This window comes from Balaenoptera physalus (genome assembly GCF_965194825.1).
Source record: "Balaenoptera physalus genome assembly, chromosome: 21".
NCBI classification, from domain to species: Eukaryota; Metazoa; Chordata; class Mammalia; order Artiodactyla; family Balaenopteridae; genus Balaenoptera; species Balaenoptera physalus.
In genome coordinates this window covers 35,282,548-35,302,390 of record NC_138902.1, presented here as the reverse complement: position 1 = coordinate 35,302,390, position 19,843 = coordinate 35,282,548, and the positions used below count along the sequence as shown (strand labels likewise).

At 41.4% G+C, this 19,843-nt stretch overlaps 1 protein-coding gene across 1 annotated transcript in view; it reads left to right on the top strand.

Annotated features, from left to right (window-relative positions):
* CSMD1 (CUB and Sushi multiple domains 1) overlaps window positions 1-19,843 on the top strand; it is a gene marked incomplete at its 5' end in the record, with an annotated part of 1,822,885 nt that overhangs the window by 1,741,522 nt on the left and 61,520 nt on the right. The window contains 2 exons of the mRNA XM_082444064.1: window positions 14,067-14,261; window positions 19,392-19,565. Coding sequence (XP_082300190.1) covers window positions 14,067-14,261; window positions 19,392-19,565 — 369 coding nt within the window. The remainder of the gene's footprint in view (window positions 1-14,066; window positions 14,262-19,391; window positions 19,566-19,843) is intronic.

Here is a 19,843-nt window from a genome sequence, read left to right as displayed (position 1 = left end):
GCCAGGACCTGCCTAGGGGTGCGCTGCACTGTGGTGGAGCGTGAGCCAAGGCTCTGCATTCCACTAGCCCACAAAGAGGTAGTTTAAGTATTAAGTAGATATCATGATCAGTGGGGTTAATGTAAGGAGAGACTATAAGAGAGTCCCCGCAGCTCTGAGAAATGCCAGAGATTGGGGCAAAAGAGAACACAGAGGAGAGCACGGGAGCAGAAGCCAGGCTGTGCGTCTGAGGGCGCTCTGGGCTACCCACATCCCGGCGGGGGGATGGAGCTCAGGACAGCAGTCTGGACACTCCCTCTGCCCCTCCTCACTGCCTCTCCTCCTCCCGTCCCACTTCCATGCACGCCAAGTCACCTCCACGCACACCCGTGAAGTGACCCCCATTCATCTCCCTCCACAATCTCCTCTCACACAGCAGCCGACTCATCTTTAAGCATATGGAAATCACAACGTGACACTTCGCTGCCTAAATCCTCCCAAGAGTTCTCATGGCGATTAAGATAAAATTCGCAAACTCTTTATTTTGAACTCACTTCTCCGAAAGGCAGATATATGGAGGGTCCACCTGGGAGCGTGACCCAGCTTGTGGGTGAGTCTGGTGCTCACACCGTGTGGCTGAGAGCCCATGTAAGACTCGTCTCGGACCCCTGTATCTTCCAGGCTGGATTCCCAAAGCCTTACACAAACTAACCCATTTACTCCTTACGAGGCATGCAGTTGTGGTATCACATCACTTAGATGCAAACCAGGAAGAGATGGGTTAAGGTGGCCAGACTCACAGACAGAGTCGCCAAGTCAGGATTCGGTTCCAGGAAACCCGAGCAGAGAGCCCTGTTCCTAATCTCTATGCTGTTCTGCCTCTTGGAATTGATTTCTCTCATGATTTGTAAGTCTTATATGTTATAAAACTGAGACCAGAGACAGAAAAAAGAAGGTGCGTCTTTAATCTAGCATGTAATTCATTCCAAAAAGTATTCAATAGCTGATGGTAGGGGAGGGAGTCACCTTTTGTTTGAGGATTGTAGCAGAACCAAATGATTTCAAAGACAATGTATATTTATGTCTAAAATTTTCTGGAAAAATCAGGAATGAGAGGCCTTTGTCAGTTCAAAGGCAAATGTTACATCAATTAAGAGAACTACTTCATGTTTACATAAAGAGTAATATTATAGCACGTAAGGTGGATTAATTTATACATATATTTGATTTTTTTCTGTTTTAAATGCACATCTAGATGTACAACAGCTTTAAAGTTATAGTGAAAAAAATTAAATAACAAAATTGCTTTTTACATACAAATGAGGTTCCCAGTCTGAGAAATTTATAGTATATTCAGTTAAATGATTGTTAAATGGGAAAAATCAATTTACATTTTAAAACCTTTTTTGATACTGACTGCTACTTGTTCAGTAGGACAGGAAAATATAACATTTATAATAAAATGGGAAATCGACCTTAAATTTGCTGAGTATCATCTTAAACTTTCAAATATTTTCCTCATTGTTTATTAGACTTTATAAAAGGAAGAAGTGGACAGTTCATTAAAATTCCCTGGTGTTCAAAGCCTGGAAAAATCCATTTAATTTTTTGAGGGGGAGTTGTTTTTTTCACTTAATTTAAATTAAAGAAATTGAGCCGAGTAAGCATAAAACTTTACCTCTGAGTCAAAAAATTTGGTTACTATTAAATTCTCAGATGTATATTTCCCAAAGGCCAATTCCTATGTTGGTATGACAGTTTTATAAGTTTCTTTACCAACTGAATAATATGTAGATCAGTACACTGAACCTCAAGAGATAAGAAACACTTCAGCTTTGATAAGTAGTAAATGTAAATGGTAAATAAACTTAGCTCATTTCACCCTTGGGTTTACTAAAATGAAGGTTGTAATAAATAACTGTTTCAGTTTGCATATGGCCCACAATCGTACAAATCTCCAAGGCAGATGTGTGAGCCTCATTTCTTTTCATTTTAATTATTTACTGAGACTGGATTTGGATCATTGAAGATATGATTCATGCTAGAGCCATAATAAAGCAAGGGAGAGTTATTGGTACGAATGTCCCAGGTCTACTAGTTGGACAAATGATGAGTAGATATGTATCACGTCCTCTGCATTCAGGAGAAAAGAAAACCATTAAGATTACCTTCCAACAACAAACAAAATCAACGTTGAAATCCCAATACGTAGAGGCTTTTTTCTTTTTCAGTTAAAGGTATTAGAGAAGCAAGTTTGTCATTAATAATTTATTAAGGACCTACTATGCCCTGGGCTCCATGGGTACTTTTAAGTGATTAAATGCAATGTGTATACATTTCAGGAAAGAAGGAGCAAGTTAAAATAATATGAAATAGATTTATATAACCTGTAAATAGCCCAATCATAGATCATCTAAGATTGCACATAAATTATCTGTTTACACACATGTACGTCTGTACTCATCTACATGTAATATATTTATACATATAATCATATATAATACACATGTACATGTGCATACATATATAAGTAAATTATACACATACATATTTTTATATGTGCATGCATATATGTGTGTTTGTATTATAATATTATAAAAATGTTGGGGATATATATTTATCCCCTTAGTCCCTCAAAAAATGGCCTTACGGTACTTATGTTTCTTTATTAACTATTTCTATGTTCATGGTATAGTTCAGGTTATTCTTTTCATTTAACACCTGGACCAGCGTCATTTAATCATAAATCATATTGTTAAACCACAGTGTTACGAGCCCAGTTATGCACCAGCGTTGCTGAGTTTCTCTCTGTGCCAGGCATTGTGCAGAGCATTTCACGTGGGTTCCACCTTTGAGTCCCTGTAACAAACTTGAAGCACTGTCATTATTGCCATCCCGTAGGTGGGAGCTACTGACCAGAGGCGTGAGTGACCACCCAGGGCTGCAGGGAGGCCCATGCCAGAGTCAGGCCCTCTGCCGCCGGCCCCGTGGTGCTTGACCACTGTGTCCTGCACGTGCAACTGCTGTAAAGGGTCCTTCTTGCCTATACTGTGCATTGACAAGAGGTTTCAGTTAAGATGTTAGCAAAGCTGATGAAGGAAGGCCAGGCCACCCCGATCTAAATGCATAGTCATCGTGCAAACTACAAATGCATTTCTGAAAGTATATATTAAAGCTCAAAAGTAAGTGTGAGATGTGAGACACTTACCTCTGTCTTCCAAGGCTGCGATCAGCTATGAAAATACAGCCCAGACCAAAGGGTGGTTTAATTCCTCAGCCGGCAAGACGGGCGGGTGACCCAGGGGGAAGTGCCCCTCTGCACCGTCCAGCCCTGTCCCCAGCCTGCTGAGATCTGCCCCTGTGCCCGGGGAACGGAGTGGGCAGCTGGATGCCCACCCGCCCCGGGGTCAGGTGCTCATGGGTTCCGGGTGCCGCACGAGCCCCACGAAGCGGTGAGCGGCTTGGTGAGCGCTGGCCGGGTCCACCTCCTGGCCGCCCGAGGCAGCACTCTGCAGGGTGGGCGTGTGCTGCTCTGCGCTGGGTGAGGACTCGGCCTGCCAGGGGAGGCCGCTTTCTGGGAGCATCAGACGGTGACAAACCTCACTGTCGTATGTTCTGTGGGGACAAAGTGTTTTAAGGCTGTGGATCACAATCGTGCAAACTTTTTACGTCTTTTGGGGTTGTAGTGCTTTGGGGAAGTTAAGCTATTTAAAGGACCCAGATTCTGTCATTTCAGATGTGTTTTTGGCCCATTATTTTCAGGGCCAACTATATAATCTTTCCGTCTCTTTTATTTTATTTCACTTCCAAAGATTGAACACGAGTTCGTCCAGCTTTTTGTATTTTAGTTAGAATTGTGAACTGAGGGCTCCCCTTGGCTCCCTGATAAATATGAGGAAGTGAATTTTGAACAGAACACTTGAAGAACGGTAAATACAGGGTTTGTGGTACTGAGGTTCTTTACGGCCCCTAAGCACAGGACTGTGTGAGTTACCCCTCTCCACGTTTAATCTCTAACAGATGTAAGCTGCTCAAGGGTAGGCGTAACTCTGGTTCATGGGTGGAACTTTATAAATATTTGTAGACTGAAAGAATGAATGAATGAGTGAGACTCTCTGTAACGTGGTCTGACGTTACTTAATTTTCTCTCCCTCTTTTCCTTGTTGATTCTTCTTGCCAAGCACCTGACAGCTGCTCAGTGCAGGGCCGTGGTCTCTGGGGACAAGAGCTGCGTGGAGGCCCCTCCTCTTTAAGACCCCTTGGAAGACCATTTATTATTAGTTTGAACGAAGATGTAATGAACTAAAGCTACTTGCAGTGAACTTAGTTCCGAAAACGCCCCCAAGTCAGAAAGGCAAGATCACTGTGGGATTCCCTCTCTCATTCTCTTTCTACAGACACACACACACTCGGATTGGAAGTACTGTTTTCATCCTTTCCAGGGCTTGGTTTAGACTCATTTTGTGTAATTATAAAATCAGCCAAATTATGTAATTTTAGAAATAGATTTCTTATGGAACCTAGATTATAGAATTTGCAAAAAAATTCTGAACAATATTTGCCACTTAGTATCACTAAGTGGATGAGGTTACTTCAATATGGGTCTTGTTTTCTTGTTGAAATGAGGTTTCATGGCTGGTGTTTAGGCTTCAGTTCGCTATTTCAATGTCCCGTGGTCTGACTCTGATAGTGTATATTTATTGTCTGACCACAGTAGCAAAATGACAAGGAGCCCAGGGCAGAAAAATATGTCCGATGTCATAAGGGCTTGGAAACTTCACAAGTGGAAAAGGTAGTCATCACAAGAATAAGTAGAAATCTGGCAATTCCAGGACGCTGAGAATATAAGTGTTACGAGAGTCTAGGTTCAGTCAAGAATCTTGGAGGAGAAGGAACCAGGAGTTCTAAAGGCTCCTGACTTTTTAAGTCTGTGCCTCTGAAATGCTGATGTCTCTCAGGTGAGCCTGTAAGTTACACCCTAGAAGTTTACTTCAAGCTCTATCCATCCACCTACTCTTATTCTAAATAACTCATAGCTAATCATGCTAATCATTTGGCTAAGCTCTGAGGTAAAAACATTCATTTAAAAAGAATGTTTACCTTTAAGAATTCCAGGATCTCAACCCAGCCTGATCTCAACCGAGCCTCTGTGGAAGCATTTCCTCACAGGGAATGCTTGCTGAAGTTAGATGGCATGGAGTGCATTTAAGTCAGCACGGTGCCCTGGGTTTCCCCACTTTATGCTCCTTATTTACCGGAGCCAAAGCAGTTTGTTCTTCTGCTTCTGATGCACCAGAACTAAGGCTAGCTGTGCCCTTCTGCAGCCAGTGATACAGATGTCAATGGCACACTGAAAGCTGCACTAGGTTGTGAATGCAAGTAGTTCTGAGGCTGGCTAAATCATTTTACTCCAATGGCGTCAGATCATAATTTTATCAATCTAATTAAATGTGCTTGAACTAAACTTGGTAATAAAAAGCACTTACCCACATTGAGTGTGATGGGGGAATATCTGCATTACAAAGAAAAGACAGTTGCATCCCTGCATCTTGGGGCTGATCAGAATATCACAGAAGATTTATGAGCAGTATCTGTAATTTATGAGAGGGGAGGCCAAAGGGCTTTATTTATGGTGGCAATGCTGTCATTGTCTGAATATCTTATACAAAACAGCCGTTAGCCTGTCTGGTTCGCTACTGACGGGATGACTAATAAATCTGGATCACTCACGGGAAAGTGAAAAGCCAACCTCTCTCAAGTAAAATGTGAAATACTTTGTGTTGTCTTTGAAACATTCACAAGATAGAGAAACTGCATCCTTTCTGCACAGAAACTTTATTGTCTGTGCTTTCAGTAGGTCTGATTTGAGGAGGAGTATTTAGGGATTTTTAATACAAAACTGCGTCACCCCTGTCAGCCCTTAATTCTGTTAACCATGTGACTTGGGAACGGTCGTCCGCACATCTTCTGTTGAATTTTATGAAATAGAAGAAAATTATTCCAGAAGAGTTGTTTTTGTTTTTTTTTAAGGTGATAGAAGATAATCTATATTTCTGTTTTAAGAAAGGAAGGAGTGTGAGGTAAACCGGCAGGTGGACCACTCTCTATCAACTCGGTTAAACCTGCTTGTTATGGAGAACATTTAATTTCACTACACTTGACCTGGCAATTGATTCACTTATAACTATCATAAGTACTGGTCTATAACATTTATGTAAACAAAATGCTTTCTTTTGCGACATTTTCCAGATGGACCAATATTTTAAAACATTCTTTAAGAATTGTCATTATGTATATATTGGTGTGCCCAGAGTTCTCACTGATTGCGTTGGTGCCAGTTGTTTTAGTCAAGTACAGAATAAGTGCGGTTGTCAAGCTGCGGAGGAAATGGCAGCCTCAGGGATGCACAGGTCGGGGTTCTAACCGTGGGGGGCCCAGCTTACTGGCTGCTCCATGAAATACAAGTAACAGGACCGCCCATGCCCTCTCTCCCCGTGTTGTTGTGAGGGTCACTCAGTGTAAAATTACATACACATTTATACACGCAGTGTGAAAAGGGTGTTTATTTTTTTATTTATTTTTATAAATTTATTTATGTATTTATTTTTGGCTGCGCTGGGTCTTCGTTGTGGCGCGCGGGCTTCTCATTGCGGTGGCTTCTCTGGTTGCGGAGCACGGGTTCTAGGCGCACAGGCTTCAGTAGTTGTGGCTCGCAGGCTCTAGAGCGCAGGCTCAGTAGTTATGGCTCACGGGCTTAGTTGCTCTGCGGCACGTGGGATCTTCCTGGACCAGAGCTTGAACCCGTGTCCCCCGCATTGGCAGACGGATTCTTAACCACCGTGCCACCAGGGAAGTCCCAGGGTGTTTAGTTTTGAAAAAACTAAACAAATACAAGTCGGTGGAAGCAGCAGTACTAGTAGCCACCCGTGACTTCAGGCAACTGGGCAGGTGCACGGGGAAAACCCCGAATTGTAGTGTGAGAGGTTTTTGTTAGGAAGAATGAAGTGTTTTCTCTAAACTGTCAGTGCAGTGGCATGCAGGCTGCTTTGCTGCCTCTGACTGTAACTCAGCTCTGCCTTTGTGAGTCCTGAGGGAGGCGCACACGGTCACTGCGGCTGCGTCTGAGGGGCAGGGCCGGCCCTGGACAGAGCAAGAGCCCTGCAGAGGCAGCTTCCAGGGCCCTGCCCCCTCCCCGGCGGCCCCCGCGCAGTCCCGTCTTCCTCCTGTGAGGACCCCCTTGAATCTCTGCTCTGGTTCTCGCTCAGCCTCATGTAGTCTATCATTCCACTCCTTTTTCAGGTTTGCCTTATTCTGTTATGTCTGATGTCATGAAATGAAAATGTCTCTATCAAGTAAAATATTCAGTTCTGTGTACACACTCATTGCAGCTCCCTAAGTGTGGTATATACCTGCTTTCCTCCTATAGCCTGGGTTTTTGTTCTCTTTTCTTTTTTTTTCCCCTCAAAGTATTGATGTTGTGGGAAGAAATTTAAAAAAATAAGAATCCAACAGAAGCACTCCAGTTTTCCTAAATAATCCCCAGTTAAACTTGTATGCACTGATTTATGTAATCTTTTATATTTATGTGTTGTATTTATACAATCAATATAGATATATAGATACATAATTTGTATATGTATATGTATGTGTGTTTATATATGTGTGTGTATGTACATAGGTGTGTGATGTGTGTATATACGTATATTTTTATGTCACAAGGCAGCAGATTCTTTCACTGGCATTTAGTTTAACTGTTTCAAGTTTTGTTCTGAAAAAAATTTTTTTCAACTTTCACTCTTTTCCAGCCTATTTTTTAAAATTTATTTTTTAGTTTTAAAATGTATTATTCGTTTTTGAAATACAATGCTCTCTGTGGTCATCAGGCCATCACTTGATTGGTTTTGCTCTGGCCATTAATAATGTGTAGAAAACCTGGAAACTACAGAAAAGAGTAAAAAGAGGAAGAAGAAGGCATCTGTAGTCTCACTGGCCACAGACACCCCATCAACCCTCCTCACGTGCTTCCCTCTTGTTTTCCTTTCGCCACTGAGGTCTGAAGCCCACGTTCCAGGGAATCCCGGGATTCTGTCCTCGTGTGTGTGTGTGTGTGTGTGTGTGCGCGTGTGTATGGGGTCCTGGTGCATGTGCCATGCTTTCTCCCGCTCACATACATGCACAGCAGAAGCCACAGTCCTCTGGGCTCACACGGGGCTTCGGCCCGAGAGCATCCTTTCAGAGAAAGCCTCACTGTGAGCATGCTGAGCCTCTCATTGGTCCAGTCAGCAGCGACTGGCTGTAACATGTGACTTAAGATCGCGGGTGTGACACACTGGGGGAAGGGGGGCTGCTCCCCCGAAAGAGAGCTGGGTGCGGGAAGCGGGGGGCAGCCGGCAGTGCACCTGCTGGAACAGGGGGAGGGGAGAGCCACAGCAGTTGTGTCTTGGCAGGTGGCAGAGGCTGGACTCCCCGGAGCCTTGTCTACAGTGACCTCAAACCGGGGAAGCGTAACCCTAAGGTGTGCAAGTTGTTTCCAGGATCTGTCAGAGGGGAAAGTGAAAGGAGACCTATTGCCAAACCCTAAACCTCCATATTCACTCTTCCTTCAGATCCAGCTGCCAGAGCAGACTCTCCAGCACAGGGCGTGCCTCCTCTCAATCCTTCTCAAACTTCTTCACAAAGAGAGGCCTGGCTCACAAACAACGCATTTCCACAGTGCACCTGACACCTGGTTTTATTATACAGGCACAGGCTTTAAAGTGGGGTGGTGTTGGTCCAAGGGAAAACAGACCAATGGCAGAGAACACAGAGCCCAGGACAATATTGGTTGATATTTCGACAAAAGTGACACTGCAGCCCAATGAGGGAAAAGACAGAGATCTTTTCAGTAAATGGCTCAACTGGATATTCATATGGGAAAGTGAATCTGGAATCCCCACCCCACAGCATAGACAAAATCAAGGCAAGATGATTATAGGCTAAAGGTGAAAGGTGGAACATAAAGCTTCTATGAAAATACAGCTTCCCCTTTTCCACCAGCCCACCTGCATGAGCCTGGGTCAGGTAAAGACTTTGCAAGCTCACAAAAAAACCTGATAACAGAGGAAAAAGTAGATATATTGGACTACATTAAGTTTCAGTACTTTTATTCTTCAAAACATATGTTTAAGAGCCTGATAAAGGCAAACTTAAAAAGGGTAAAGATATTTGAAGAATGTGTATCAAACAAAGATTGTTTAAAGAGTTCCAGTGAGAAAAATGCAGAATATCAAATAGATGCCACTACATCCCACATCAGAATGTATAACTTTATAAAATAAAAAGACAGGAGACCTGGCATCAACAGAAACGTTAAGTCACTGGAACTCTAATACATTGCTGGTAAGGGTGGTAAGTTGACACATTCTCTTTGGAAAAACGTTTGGTAGCGTGTCCTAAAGCTGAAAATATGAGCCAGTAGTTCCTCCCTAGAAATATACCTACAGGTTTGCGTAAGGATATTCATCTAAGGACATGCTCAGAGCTGCAGTTTGTAAAAGCCAAAAGTGTGAGACAACCCCAATGGCCATCAGTAAGGAATGGATACAGTGATCGTATATATTTATACAATGGATCATAATGAAGAAATACAAATAAGCACTCTAGCTCCATGGCTTAACATGGGTTAATTTCAAAAGCATAATACTGAAGTCAGAAGTAAAAGAGCATGTGACTCCACTCACATGGGGTTCAAAACAGGTCCCCCCATCTATAGTGTTTAGACGGTCATTAATGTCATTAGAAGTTGGTTCACATTCTTGCTCCCCTTGAGTGAAGTGTGCATGCTGGGGAGGGGAGGGGGTGTGCCTGGTGGCGAGAGTGTGTGTGCAGTTCTAGTTCTCGATGTGGTTGCTGGTCAGGTGGGGGTGTGTTTATTACATAAAAGTGTACTTAACTGTATAATATCAATTTGTGCACTTTCTGTTTACATGTTTCAATACAAATTTACCTGAATATCTTAAAAAAAAAGGAAGAAATCAACAACACCAACAAAACCAGAAAACAAAAATAAGTAACACAAAAACCTCCAGAGCACCAAATCGAGGAAAGAGTCCCAAGCACTGGTGCAGGTGTAGACAAAGCCAGTGGCTTTCTGTTTACAGGTCTAGTGGATTCTAGCTCCTCGTTTCCAATACAATTTAAACAGTTTCTATCAAACGATTTTTGATAGTGGTGATATTTGGTGTATAACTAAGTATGAGTGAGAGATATCGCTGTAACAAAACAATTTCCCTTACCATTTCCTTGTTTATGTTAAGCTTTCTTAACATAAATAAAATATCTGTAATAAAAATCTATAAAAAGTAAAAAATAGTAATAAAATAGTAATAAAATCAATACTAAACCTAGTGTCTTTCTAATAATCAGTAATGCATGTCATTCATTAACTGGTGTATTCCCAAAGAAATGCTACTTTTTGTGCTTAAAATAGATGAAAAATTATTGTATTGTATTGTATTGTTAATTTAATCAATCACACATTGATAATAAAATGACAGTACAGTTTGCTACTGATAAATATAATAGGATTATTCATAAAGGAGTTTAAACATAAAACATATTAGTTTCTGTGGGAATTCTAGAATGGACAGTTCAAGGAGAACACAGAATGGAACCAATTTTATGGGTAGTCATGTATTTCTATTGAATGAATATTCAAAAATATAATATCAAATGGCTGTGGTATTATTCTCTTGGATCTTAGTAAAAGTGATGTTTTTCTTTAAGGTATAAATATTTACCATACTTTGCATATTGTACCGTCAATTTATCTGAGCTTCTGAGGGAAACTTTTGGGTTTTTAATGAAGAAGTGGAAGGAGATTAATATTTTTATGAAATTCCTTTAAGGACATGCAAGTGGAGTTAAGAGCTCGACTTGCAGGTGTGGGGAGGCAGCTGGAGGAGGAGGGGGTGAGGAGGGAACGCAGTGAATCAGGGTGGGGGGGTGAGCACATGAGAACAGTTTTCAGGTTCTGACTTGGGGGGCTGGGCTGCCCCCCAGAGTGCAGTCAGGAGATCAGGTAGGCGTGTGGGGTGTGCAGAATGTTCTGGGTCTGTTCCCCCCAACAACGCCCCTAGAGCTGGTACAAGGAAGGCTGTGGCTTCCTTGTTCCCGGGGCCAAGCAACAAAGCGCATTCTCTGTGGCAGCTTGACGGGCAGGACGCAGCAGGGCTGATCCTTTTATGGGGACTGTTTGCCTTGTTTTTTTATGAGTGCAGACCTGCATGTAGTAAAACTCACCAAGAGGGGATCTACTGACCACAGTTTGGAGGGATTGGTCTTCTCCTGTCATCTTGGTTCACCTAACTTGGATTTTACCACTCAAATAAACATCATAGGTCGTTCAAACTCAGACATTTCTGTATACTCTCCCCCTTGGGGCATCTTTGAAAATATCAAATAAAATCACATCTGCAGAAATTTCTGGAAAGCTCCACCCTTCCCCTCTCTTCCCTTAGTAGGCCAAGGTAGACTTTAGATAAATATTTATTCCAGTTCTCACTTTTGTTTTTACTCTCAGTTTCTACCCATATGCTTTTATTGCCTCAGTTTCTTTGTGTTTTTTGTTGCTGTTGCTGTTGTGTTTTGTTTTTGCTGCCACAGCATTTTTGGGGGGGGGGCATGTTACTTTTCAAAGCACACACACTCACACACAGACTAGAATGTGTCACTAGCACCTGCTTTGTCAGACATTATTCTCAAAAAAAACTGTAAAAAGACATAATGTTTACAATAAAAGAACTTAGAGCCTAGCAGGGAGACAGAAATGCAAGCAAACAATTAAACCAGAATCAGATAATTAAAAGGAAACCAAATACCATTTTCATAAAGAAATCGGTGAGGACATGGGGAGGGGGAAGGGGAAGCTGGGACGAAGTGAGAGAGTGGCATGGACATATATACGCTACCAAATGTAAAATCGATAGCTAGTGGGAAGCAGCCGCATAGCGTAGGGAGATCAGCTCGGTGCTTTGTGACCACCTAGAGGGGTGGGATAAGGAGGGTGGGAGGGAGACGCAAGAGGGAGAAGATATGGGGATATATGTATATGTATAGCTGATTCACTTTGTTGTACAGCAGAAACTAACACACCACTGTAAAGCAATTATACTCCAATAAAGATGTTAAAAAATTTTTTTTTAGTAAAAAGTAAAATAAAAAAAATAAAGAGGTAATCACGCAGAATTTGGAAACCACTGCTGTGGATGATACTAGCGGAAGAAAACTTCTGATTCCACTGTGTAAGCCAACATTGAATCCTTCTTGGCAGAAACAGAGTTTATAAAAGATAGTTCAGTAATTAAAAACAATCAAGTTAATTCTAGAAACACAGCTTTGATGAAATGAAATGGATTTTATTTGAAATTTTAATTAGATTTTTTAAAATTTATTTATTTATTGTTATTTTTGGCTGCGTTGGGTCTTCGTTGCTGCACGCAGGCTTTCTCTAGTTGTGGTGAGCAGGGGTTACTCTTCTTTGCGGTGTGTGGGCTTCTTATTGCAGTGGCTTCTCGTGTTGCGGAGCACGGGCTCTAGGCGCGCGGGCTTCAGTAGTTTTGGCTCGTGGGCTCTAGGCGCACGGGCTCAGTAGTTGTGGCGCACGGGCTTAGTTGCTCCACGGCATGTGGGATCTTCCCGGACCAGGGCTCGAAGCTGTGTCCCCTGCATTGGCAGGCTGGTTCTTAACCACTGCGCCACCAGGGAAGTCTCAGATTTTATTTGAAATATGCAGCAGGATTGAAATTGAGTTATGGATTTGTCAGTTTAAAGACATTAAAGTCTTTTCAGAAATGGCAATCATGCCTGAAATTCTAAAGGTAATCTGGTTAGAAAAAAAAATTATTTATATCACTAGATAAAACACTTGAATATCCATATAAATTTTGGATAATTGTTTTACCTAAAAAATACCTGAGAACTCGATCTAAGGATTATTTTTAAATTAGAAAATTCTTTTCACATTTTAAACCTTGTTGATATTATTATTGCAATAATACCAAAAAGGCCTATTTTTTCTGTTTATTTGCACATAGTAATGGTAAAATTACCAAGAGAAGATTAAATGGGATTTTTGTAACATTTTGCATATGTCTGATTCAATTATAATGAACTTGTATAGAATTTATAAGTAAAATGTGTTTATTAATATTATTCTGAAAAAAAAAAAAGTGGTATCTTTAGCTAATTTTCCAGGATCAATAAATTAATCAATCTGGTCAACTTTGTGGGTAGCTGACTGTGAAGGTTACTAGCCGATGTAGCTTCATATTTAGGGAAGTAGAGTTCTAGTTCCTAACATTGTAAAATTAATTTTAAATATTATTGTACTCTTCAGAAAATATATAAACTCACATATACCAAATCTTGCATATATTTTCAGCACTGTCATAAATTCCTTGAATCCACTCTGGTAGTATTGCACTACGGCTACTGCTGTTACTACTGTTATTAAAAGTGTTGCTACTGCTCTTCATGAAGTAGCTACTGTAATTCTAGTTCACTTCCTAAGGACATGAATAGATTCTCTCCTTGAAGATTCGTTAAACACTTTTCTGTATAGTATTAATGTGTGTGCATGTGGATTTTGTGTGCTAATAAATCCAGGAATAGAGCCTGTTAGGTAGGGAGGAAGGGAATGAGGGCATCTGATTTTCTTGGTCTAAGCTGGTTTTCAGTTACTCAATTACCATTTCAAGTTTCTCAAAGGATAGAGACAAATTAGAAGTAAGATTTTTCTATTCGTGCCTACATTTACCTGATGGTCATTTTCAGTGAACCTCGGGACTTTGTGGGAGTGATTTATCCCTTTACATGTAATCCCACTGCAAGATTTCCAGTGCACTTGCCATGAGGCTGTGGAATGCATTTTGCATATGGGATCATTTTTGTGTGGCTATGTGGGTAGTAGAGAAAACCGCAAATAACAGGTGATGGCATCTCTTCTGTACAGCACGATGAGTTCCATACAGGAGGCCTTTACCATGGAAAGCAGGCCTGGTCTGACCCCTTGAGAACAAAGTGATGATGTTAAGTGTGTTTCTTTCCAGCGGTCACTTGCCCTGGCATTGAAGCCCAGCTCTCAGAACATGTCACCTGGAGACTGGTGTCAGGACCCCTGAATGAGTATGGAGCGCAGGTGGTGCTGAGCTGCAGCCCCGGGTATTACCTGGAGGGCCAGAGGCTGGTGCAGTGCCACGCCAACGGCACGTGGAGCGTAGGGGCGGAGGGGCCGCGATGCAGAGGTGAGTAACAGCTGTGCTCCTGACCTCGAGGCCATCCGCCTTTCACGGGACTGTAATCTATCGTCCTATAGGTTAACTGTGTAGCCCGATGGCGTTTCTTTTCATTACAGCAATGAACGTGTATTTTTATCTGACATACTTAAATATATGACCGCTGCATTAAGTGTTAAATGCTGTCTTTTTCTTGTTGACGATCATATTTTACAAATGTTGAAATATTAGAATACTCGATATTTCAAATCAGCTCAAAAACAAATCCAGGCCTGTATTTAAAAAGATCAATCTTATTCCATGCGCTGACTATTCAAACCTTTTAATTAGGATCTTGGGAATGCGTGTATTTATGCTGAGGATATTGTGTTCTCAAATAATGACTGTCTTGAAAAGGGAGATTATTATTCTCGTAGGTACAAGATAAGCAGTTAAGCCTCTGAGTGGGTTTCATAGTAAATATGAATAAATAGAAAAATAAAACAATATTAGCATTGTTCAGAGCACTGTTTGATTCAGACATATTTAATATACAATCTTTAGTGGGATTGTTCACAGGAAATTATCATGCACAAAAACAAGCAGTTAGACTGGTGTCATATTTATAAAATACACAGCTTAGTAAGAATAAACCAGAATAAAAATGGAAAAAGGACAAAAGAAATAATGCTTCACTGTCTGTGATAATCATTCTAATTCCACTTTTAATGGAACAAATGGTAATGAAGCTCCCACTAAAGCTCTTCACCAGCATCACAAAGGCGAATCAGGAAGGGTCAGGACCTCTGCGAGCTCATAATCCAAGTGGACAGCACCCCCAGGCCCTGGACAGCCCTGCCTGAAGCTTATTTATTAATGGTTCCCAAATCATTCCCCAAAGTGTCCTGGTTTGACTAGTTGTCTGGTCACTGAATTGGTACTGAATTTCTCCGTGTTAGGGTCTGAATTAGTGAGCTCGCTCCTTCCCGCATCTGTCCCCACCAGGAAGCTCAAGATGTGACTTGGAGACTCAGTCCTTAAGTTCATAAGGAGCACATTTTTGTAAGCCCAATCTGCCACTCTGTGGTAGCTTTTTCACAGAATAAACACCAGGTCTGCATTTTATTGGAACTGAACCAATAGAATCTTCAAATGTATTGTCACCCAAATCACTGTCACAGCTAAGGAGTTGTATTTTTATTTATTTTGTTGTTTGCCTATGTTTTACCTAAGAATGGCCCAGTCCACAGGATCTCCTGGATCTAACTGTTTGGGTTACCTACCTGCTTAGGGGCTGGAAATGTTAGGAGCTCCCACTCTGCTTGTCCAGTTAGCTCCAGATGAAGAGATGACCTTTGACCACCTTCTAAGCATATCCATAACAACTGTGAAGTCAGCTGGGATAGTCGCCACTTCTTGAAGAGTTTGTGTTATTCTGACTCTAGGATATTCCACCATGTCCATATTCTGTCATGTCCATAGACAGAGCCCAGGTATCCAGGGGTGAAGAGGACAGGAGACCTTAGTCTCACTTTGAAACTGTTAGCTTGGCAGTCACCCATCTTTGAGGAGGAATGACTATCAATGGTTATCCCTCAAGAAACAAGAAAGCAAAATTAAAATTCCATGTCTGGGGGTGCCCATATAACCCCCCTAACACAAGGACTGTGTAAAAGCTGGAGCCTATTGCTATTTTCTTGTTATGTGTATTTACTTTTTGACTTACTGCTTTAAAAATTAAGAAAAATGTTTATCACAGAAATTCATGAATCAAAAAGAAATCATCTTTGCATTTAAAATTTTATACACACAGACCTAGAGAGCTACATTGGAATTTTGCTATATTATAGATATCCAAAGAACATTGTCTGAATTCTGGCCTGTACCTCTTTTCTAACTGCTTAGTTCAGAGCTCTCATAAGTTAGACCTGGGTCAAGCTGTGAAGTCAGCAGGCTGGTCTTTGATGACCTTCTATTTGTATTGATAATTGGGGATCTGCCTGGATTGATCATAAAATCATGGGAGTATTTATCCTTCAGACTACACATTTCATCTGTATCATAGGAGACCACGGAGTGGACATTCTTATTCCATTCTGTGTTGGTGTGGACACTGGCCGTCACTTAGAATGACCTAAATGGGAATTTTCTTGATAATATACTCACAAGTAAATGTCCAGCCTGCATCAAATAACTCATGTGACACTAACTCCCCCAGGGACAATGAGTTCATGTGGACATTTTCACTTTGCATGAGGCCTTCTTCCTGGCTTGATCGGTGTATCTTGGCACTATCCCTCCTGGCCTACTAATCCAAGTCCAGATTCTGGTCTACATGGCATGCCTTCCCATGCTTAACAATAGCTATCGTATGTCCTCTGAACCTTTTCTTCATGACTGGCAGCACTGCCCCATTCACATGTGTGCCATGCCATGTATTTGCTTCTCCTAACTGCATATTCACAAGGCTTTTTCCAGGAGGAACATGTTTGAAATTACCTACTCTTGACCTTATTTATTTGTCACATTCACAAATAATATCCATATTGCTGACAATAACATCCATAATCCTGTTGACTTCACAGGTTTGAGAAATGAAATGTCTCAATATGATTTCTTTTTCAAAGTAGAGGATTTCAACATGACTATAATTGTAGAATTGAAGGAAAGAGGCTTTTCAGGGGGATGAGGCAAAGGCTTAGAATGTACAGTAATAATGAGAAAATACTACAGTATCAACAGTAAATCGGGCAGAGCCGGGGGCACTCTGAGTGTCTTCAGCTGAGCGTCCTCTGCCCCAGACACACATCCTCTGTGCAAGACACACTCTGAGAATTCAGAGGAGACAGTTGACTGTGCGTATGAATTTATATTTAACAGAAGAGAAAAAAGCAACCTTATTGACTTTATTCTTGAAAACTTGATGGGAGAAAAGAACACAGAAATAAAGCTTTCCCTTGGATGTTTGACACAGATTTTTGTTTGTTTGTTTTTTAGGGGAGAGGGGTTTTCCCTTTCAATTAGGGGAACTTTTCAGATGGGTGCTGCCTACCTCATTAACGTGTCAGGTTTACTGCCAACCAAATCTCTACGTCCGAGACCCCATTATCCAGCTGCTGAAAAGCTAACATTTGTTCCATTAGTTCTTCTTTATAGTCTAGTGAACCTTAGTAGCGGACAAACCTAAAATAGTTGCGTCACCAGGATATTTTTAACAGAGGCTAAAAGAATAGAAGAGATGCGAAAACAGTCAGCCTTTCTGCTAATCCGCCATTAACGGTGTGTCAAGACCTCCGAGAGGAGGTGTGCTCAGACCTCACTGCTATTTAACACGTCTTACTAAAAGCTGAGGTTTCAAAACATGGTCCATTTATCCTGAATGGCTACAAGTGGATCTTTAAATATCATAGCTCAGGGTGAAGTTCATACTATGTTTGAGAAAAGGCTTAATGAAAAGTTCATAACTAATTGTAAAAAATCTAAATCCGACTCAAATCCATTGACATTTGGTAGAGCAAACATGTTAGCAGTATCACTAAATGCATAAGATATGACCCTGTAAGAGTTTAACAATCCTGCAAACTAAGAAGTCCTCATGGTTCCCTCAACAACAATAATGTTCTGATCATGACATACTCTAGAGCTGAACTTCCCAAATTTTTGGTGAGCAGTGCCCCTAGAACACACATTTCCTGGCTGTGTCTGTCTGTCCGTTTGAAATGGAACCAGGGTTATGTGTCTTGGAGTAAAATCAGCTTAATTCAAAAGACTGGTCTAAATGATAAAATTTTCTCCACTTGAATTATCAGTAAAGGTTTTCAGACTTTGGATTCAGTTCCCTGAATAGGTTCTGAGATGGGCTTCACTGTTAGCGAACCGGGACCCAGCCCTGGTCAGGTGCAAGGCATTGCTTTAGGTGCCTCCATGGCCCTCTCTTTGGATCCGCTGCACAGCCCTACCTGACAGGTGCTGGTATTAACCTTTAGGAGATGAACCAGGAGGACCGAGAGACTTAGAGAAGTTGGCCGGCGCCACCGAGCTAGGAACTGGCAAAGCCGAGCAGAACCTGGGTGGTAGCCTGCAGCCAGAATCTGTGTTCTTAATCACAACTTTTCACTGCCTCTTATCAGTTTACTGTTAATAAGGGCTCGGTAATTTTTAGCTACATGGCAGCTTTGCCCTAAGCCCTTTACACATAAGAACTCACTCAGTACATCAGGAAGTCTTTATCACTCTTCTTAGAAGAGCTTTTCAAACACTTTCATTCTCACCTGTTAAAACACATTTCAGCCTCTGCTGAGCATTTGGCCTTGATGACTTTATGATTTCCTCCTCCCCTGAGATTCTACTGATTTCTTTGTGCTCAAACTCGTGGATTTGGAGAGTGCAGGGAGTCAGGTGGTAATAACAAGTATCTATAATGAAAGTGACCATTGCATTCATCTCCCCAACTGGAGTAATCGTGTGGGTATAAGTGGTCACAGTCAGTAATTATGCTGGACACACGTGTGAACTGGGTACCTAAATCTATAATCACTTAAGGTCTAGATTTTTTTTTTTTAATTTTCAGAAAGTTTGCACATGTCCTATATAGTCAGCATTTTTATGGGGTTCATGATCCCAACAACTTATGCAAGTAAACGAAAGAAAAAATGAACTCAGTCCTTCTACTGCAGTGGGCATCCCGGGTTTAATTCCTCACTGCCTTGTACCAGCTGATGACTTTGGGAAAGACCACCCTCATTTCTTAATTCCTGCTACACACATGTAGGTGTCCGGTAACTATGATGTGATTCTTGTGATTGGTGTAGACCGAAAAGAGGACAGAAAGCCAACTCATTTGACTGATTTGCTCGTGTGTGAATATGTTTGTATACTGTGTATTTACTCAAGAAAAGTTTAGCTACCTGTGAGGATGAAAAAAATAGCAGTGGGTAAAGGAAGGGATATTTTGGATTCCACCCTAAACTTTCAAGTTTTCATTTCAAGGATATAAGAGAAGAAAAATTAAGCTTCCTAGGTGGTGTGTCTATCTCACCCTTAGATGACACCCCTGCCCGTGTTCTTAATGAAAATGAAGACTGAAGATTTTGTCGTTTTTAAACAAAAGAGCAGTCTGCAGACCTGAAATAATATTCACTGTTTTTCTTTTCCTTCTAGTGATCTCGTGTGGAAGCCTGTCCTTTCCCCCAAATGGGAACAAGATTGGAACAATGACAGTTTATGGCGCCACAGCCATATTCACGTGTAACACAGGCTACACACTTGTGGGTTCTCACGTCAGAGAATGCTTGGCCAACGGGCTCTGGAGCGGCCCTGAGACTCGCTGTCTGGGTAAATTAATCCATCATCGGGCACTTATTTAATTCAAATAAACCTTAAAAATAGAGGATGGCTGGGCAAAGCATGACACTTCTTGCCATAAATGCTCTTACAGAGTGTTAGTAAACCCTACCTGGGTTTTTAATGCTGCACTTTACAATATGACTTCTTCTTTAAGTATCTAAAGGGATTTTTTAAAAATCTGAGCAATAAATGCAGGTCACGTGTTGCCTTAAGTGACACAAAGACTATTTTATAGACTGCTGAGCATGTCACTACACTCGAATGCC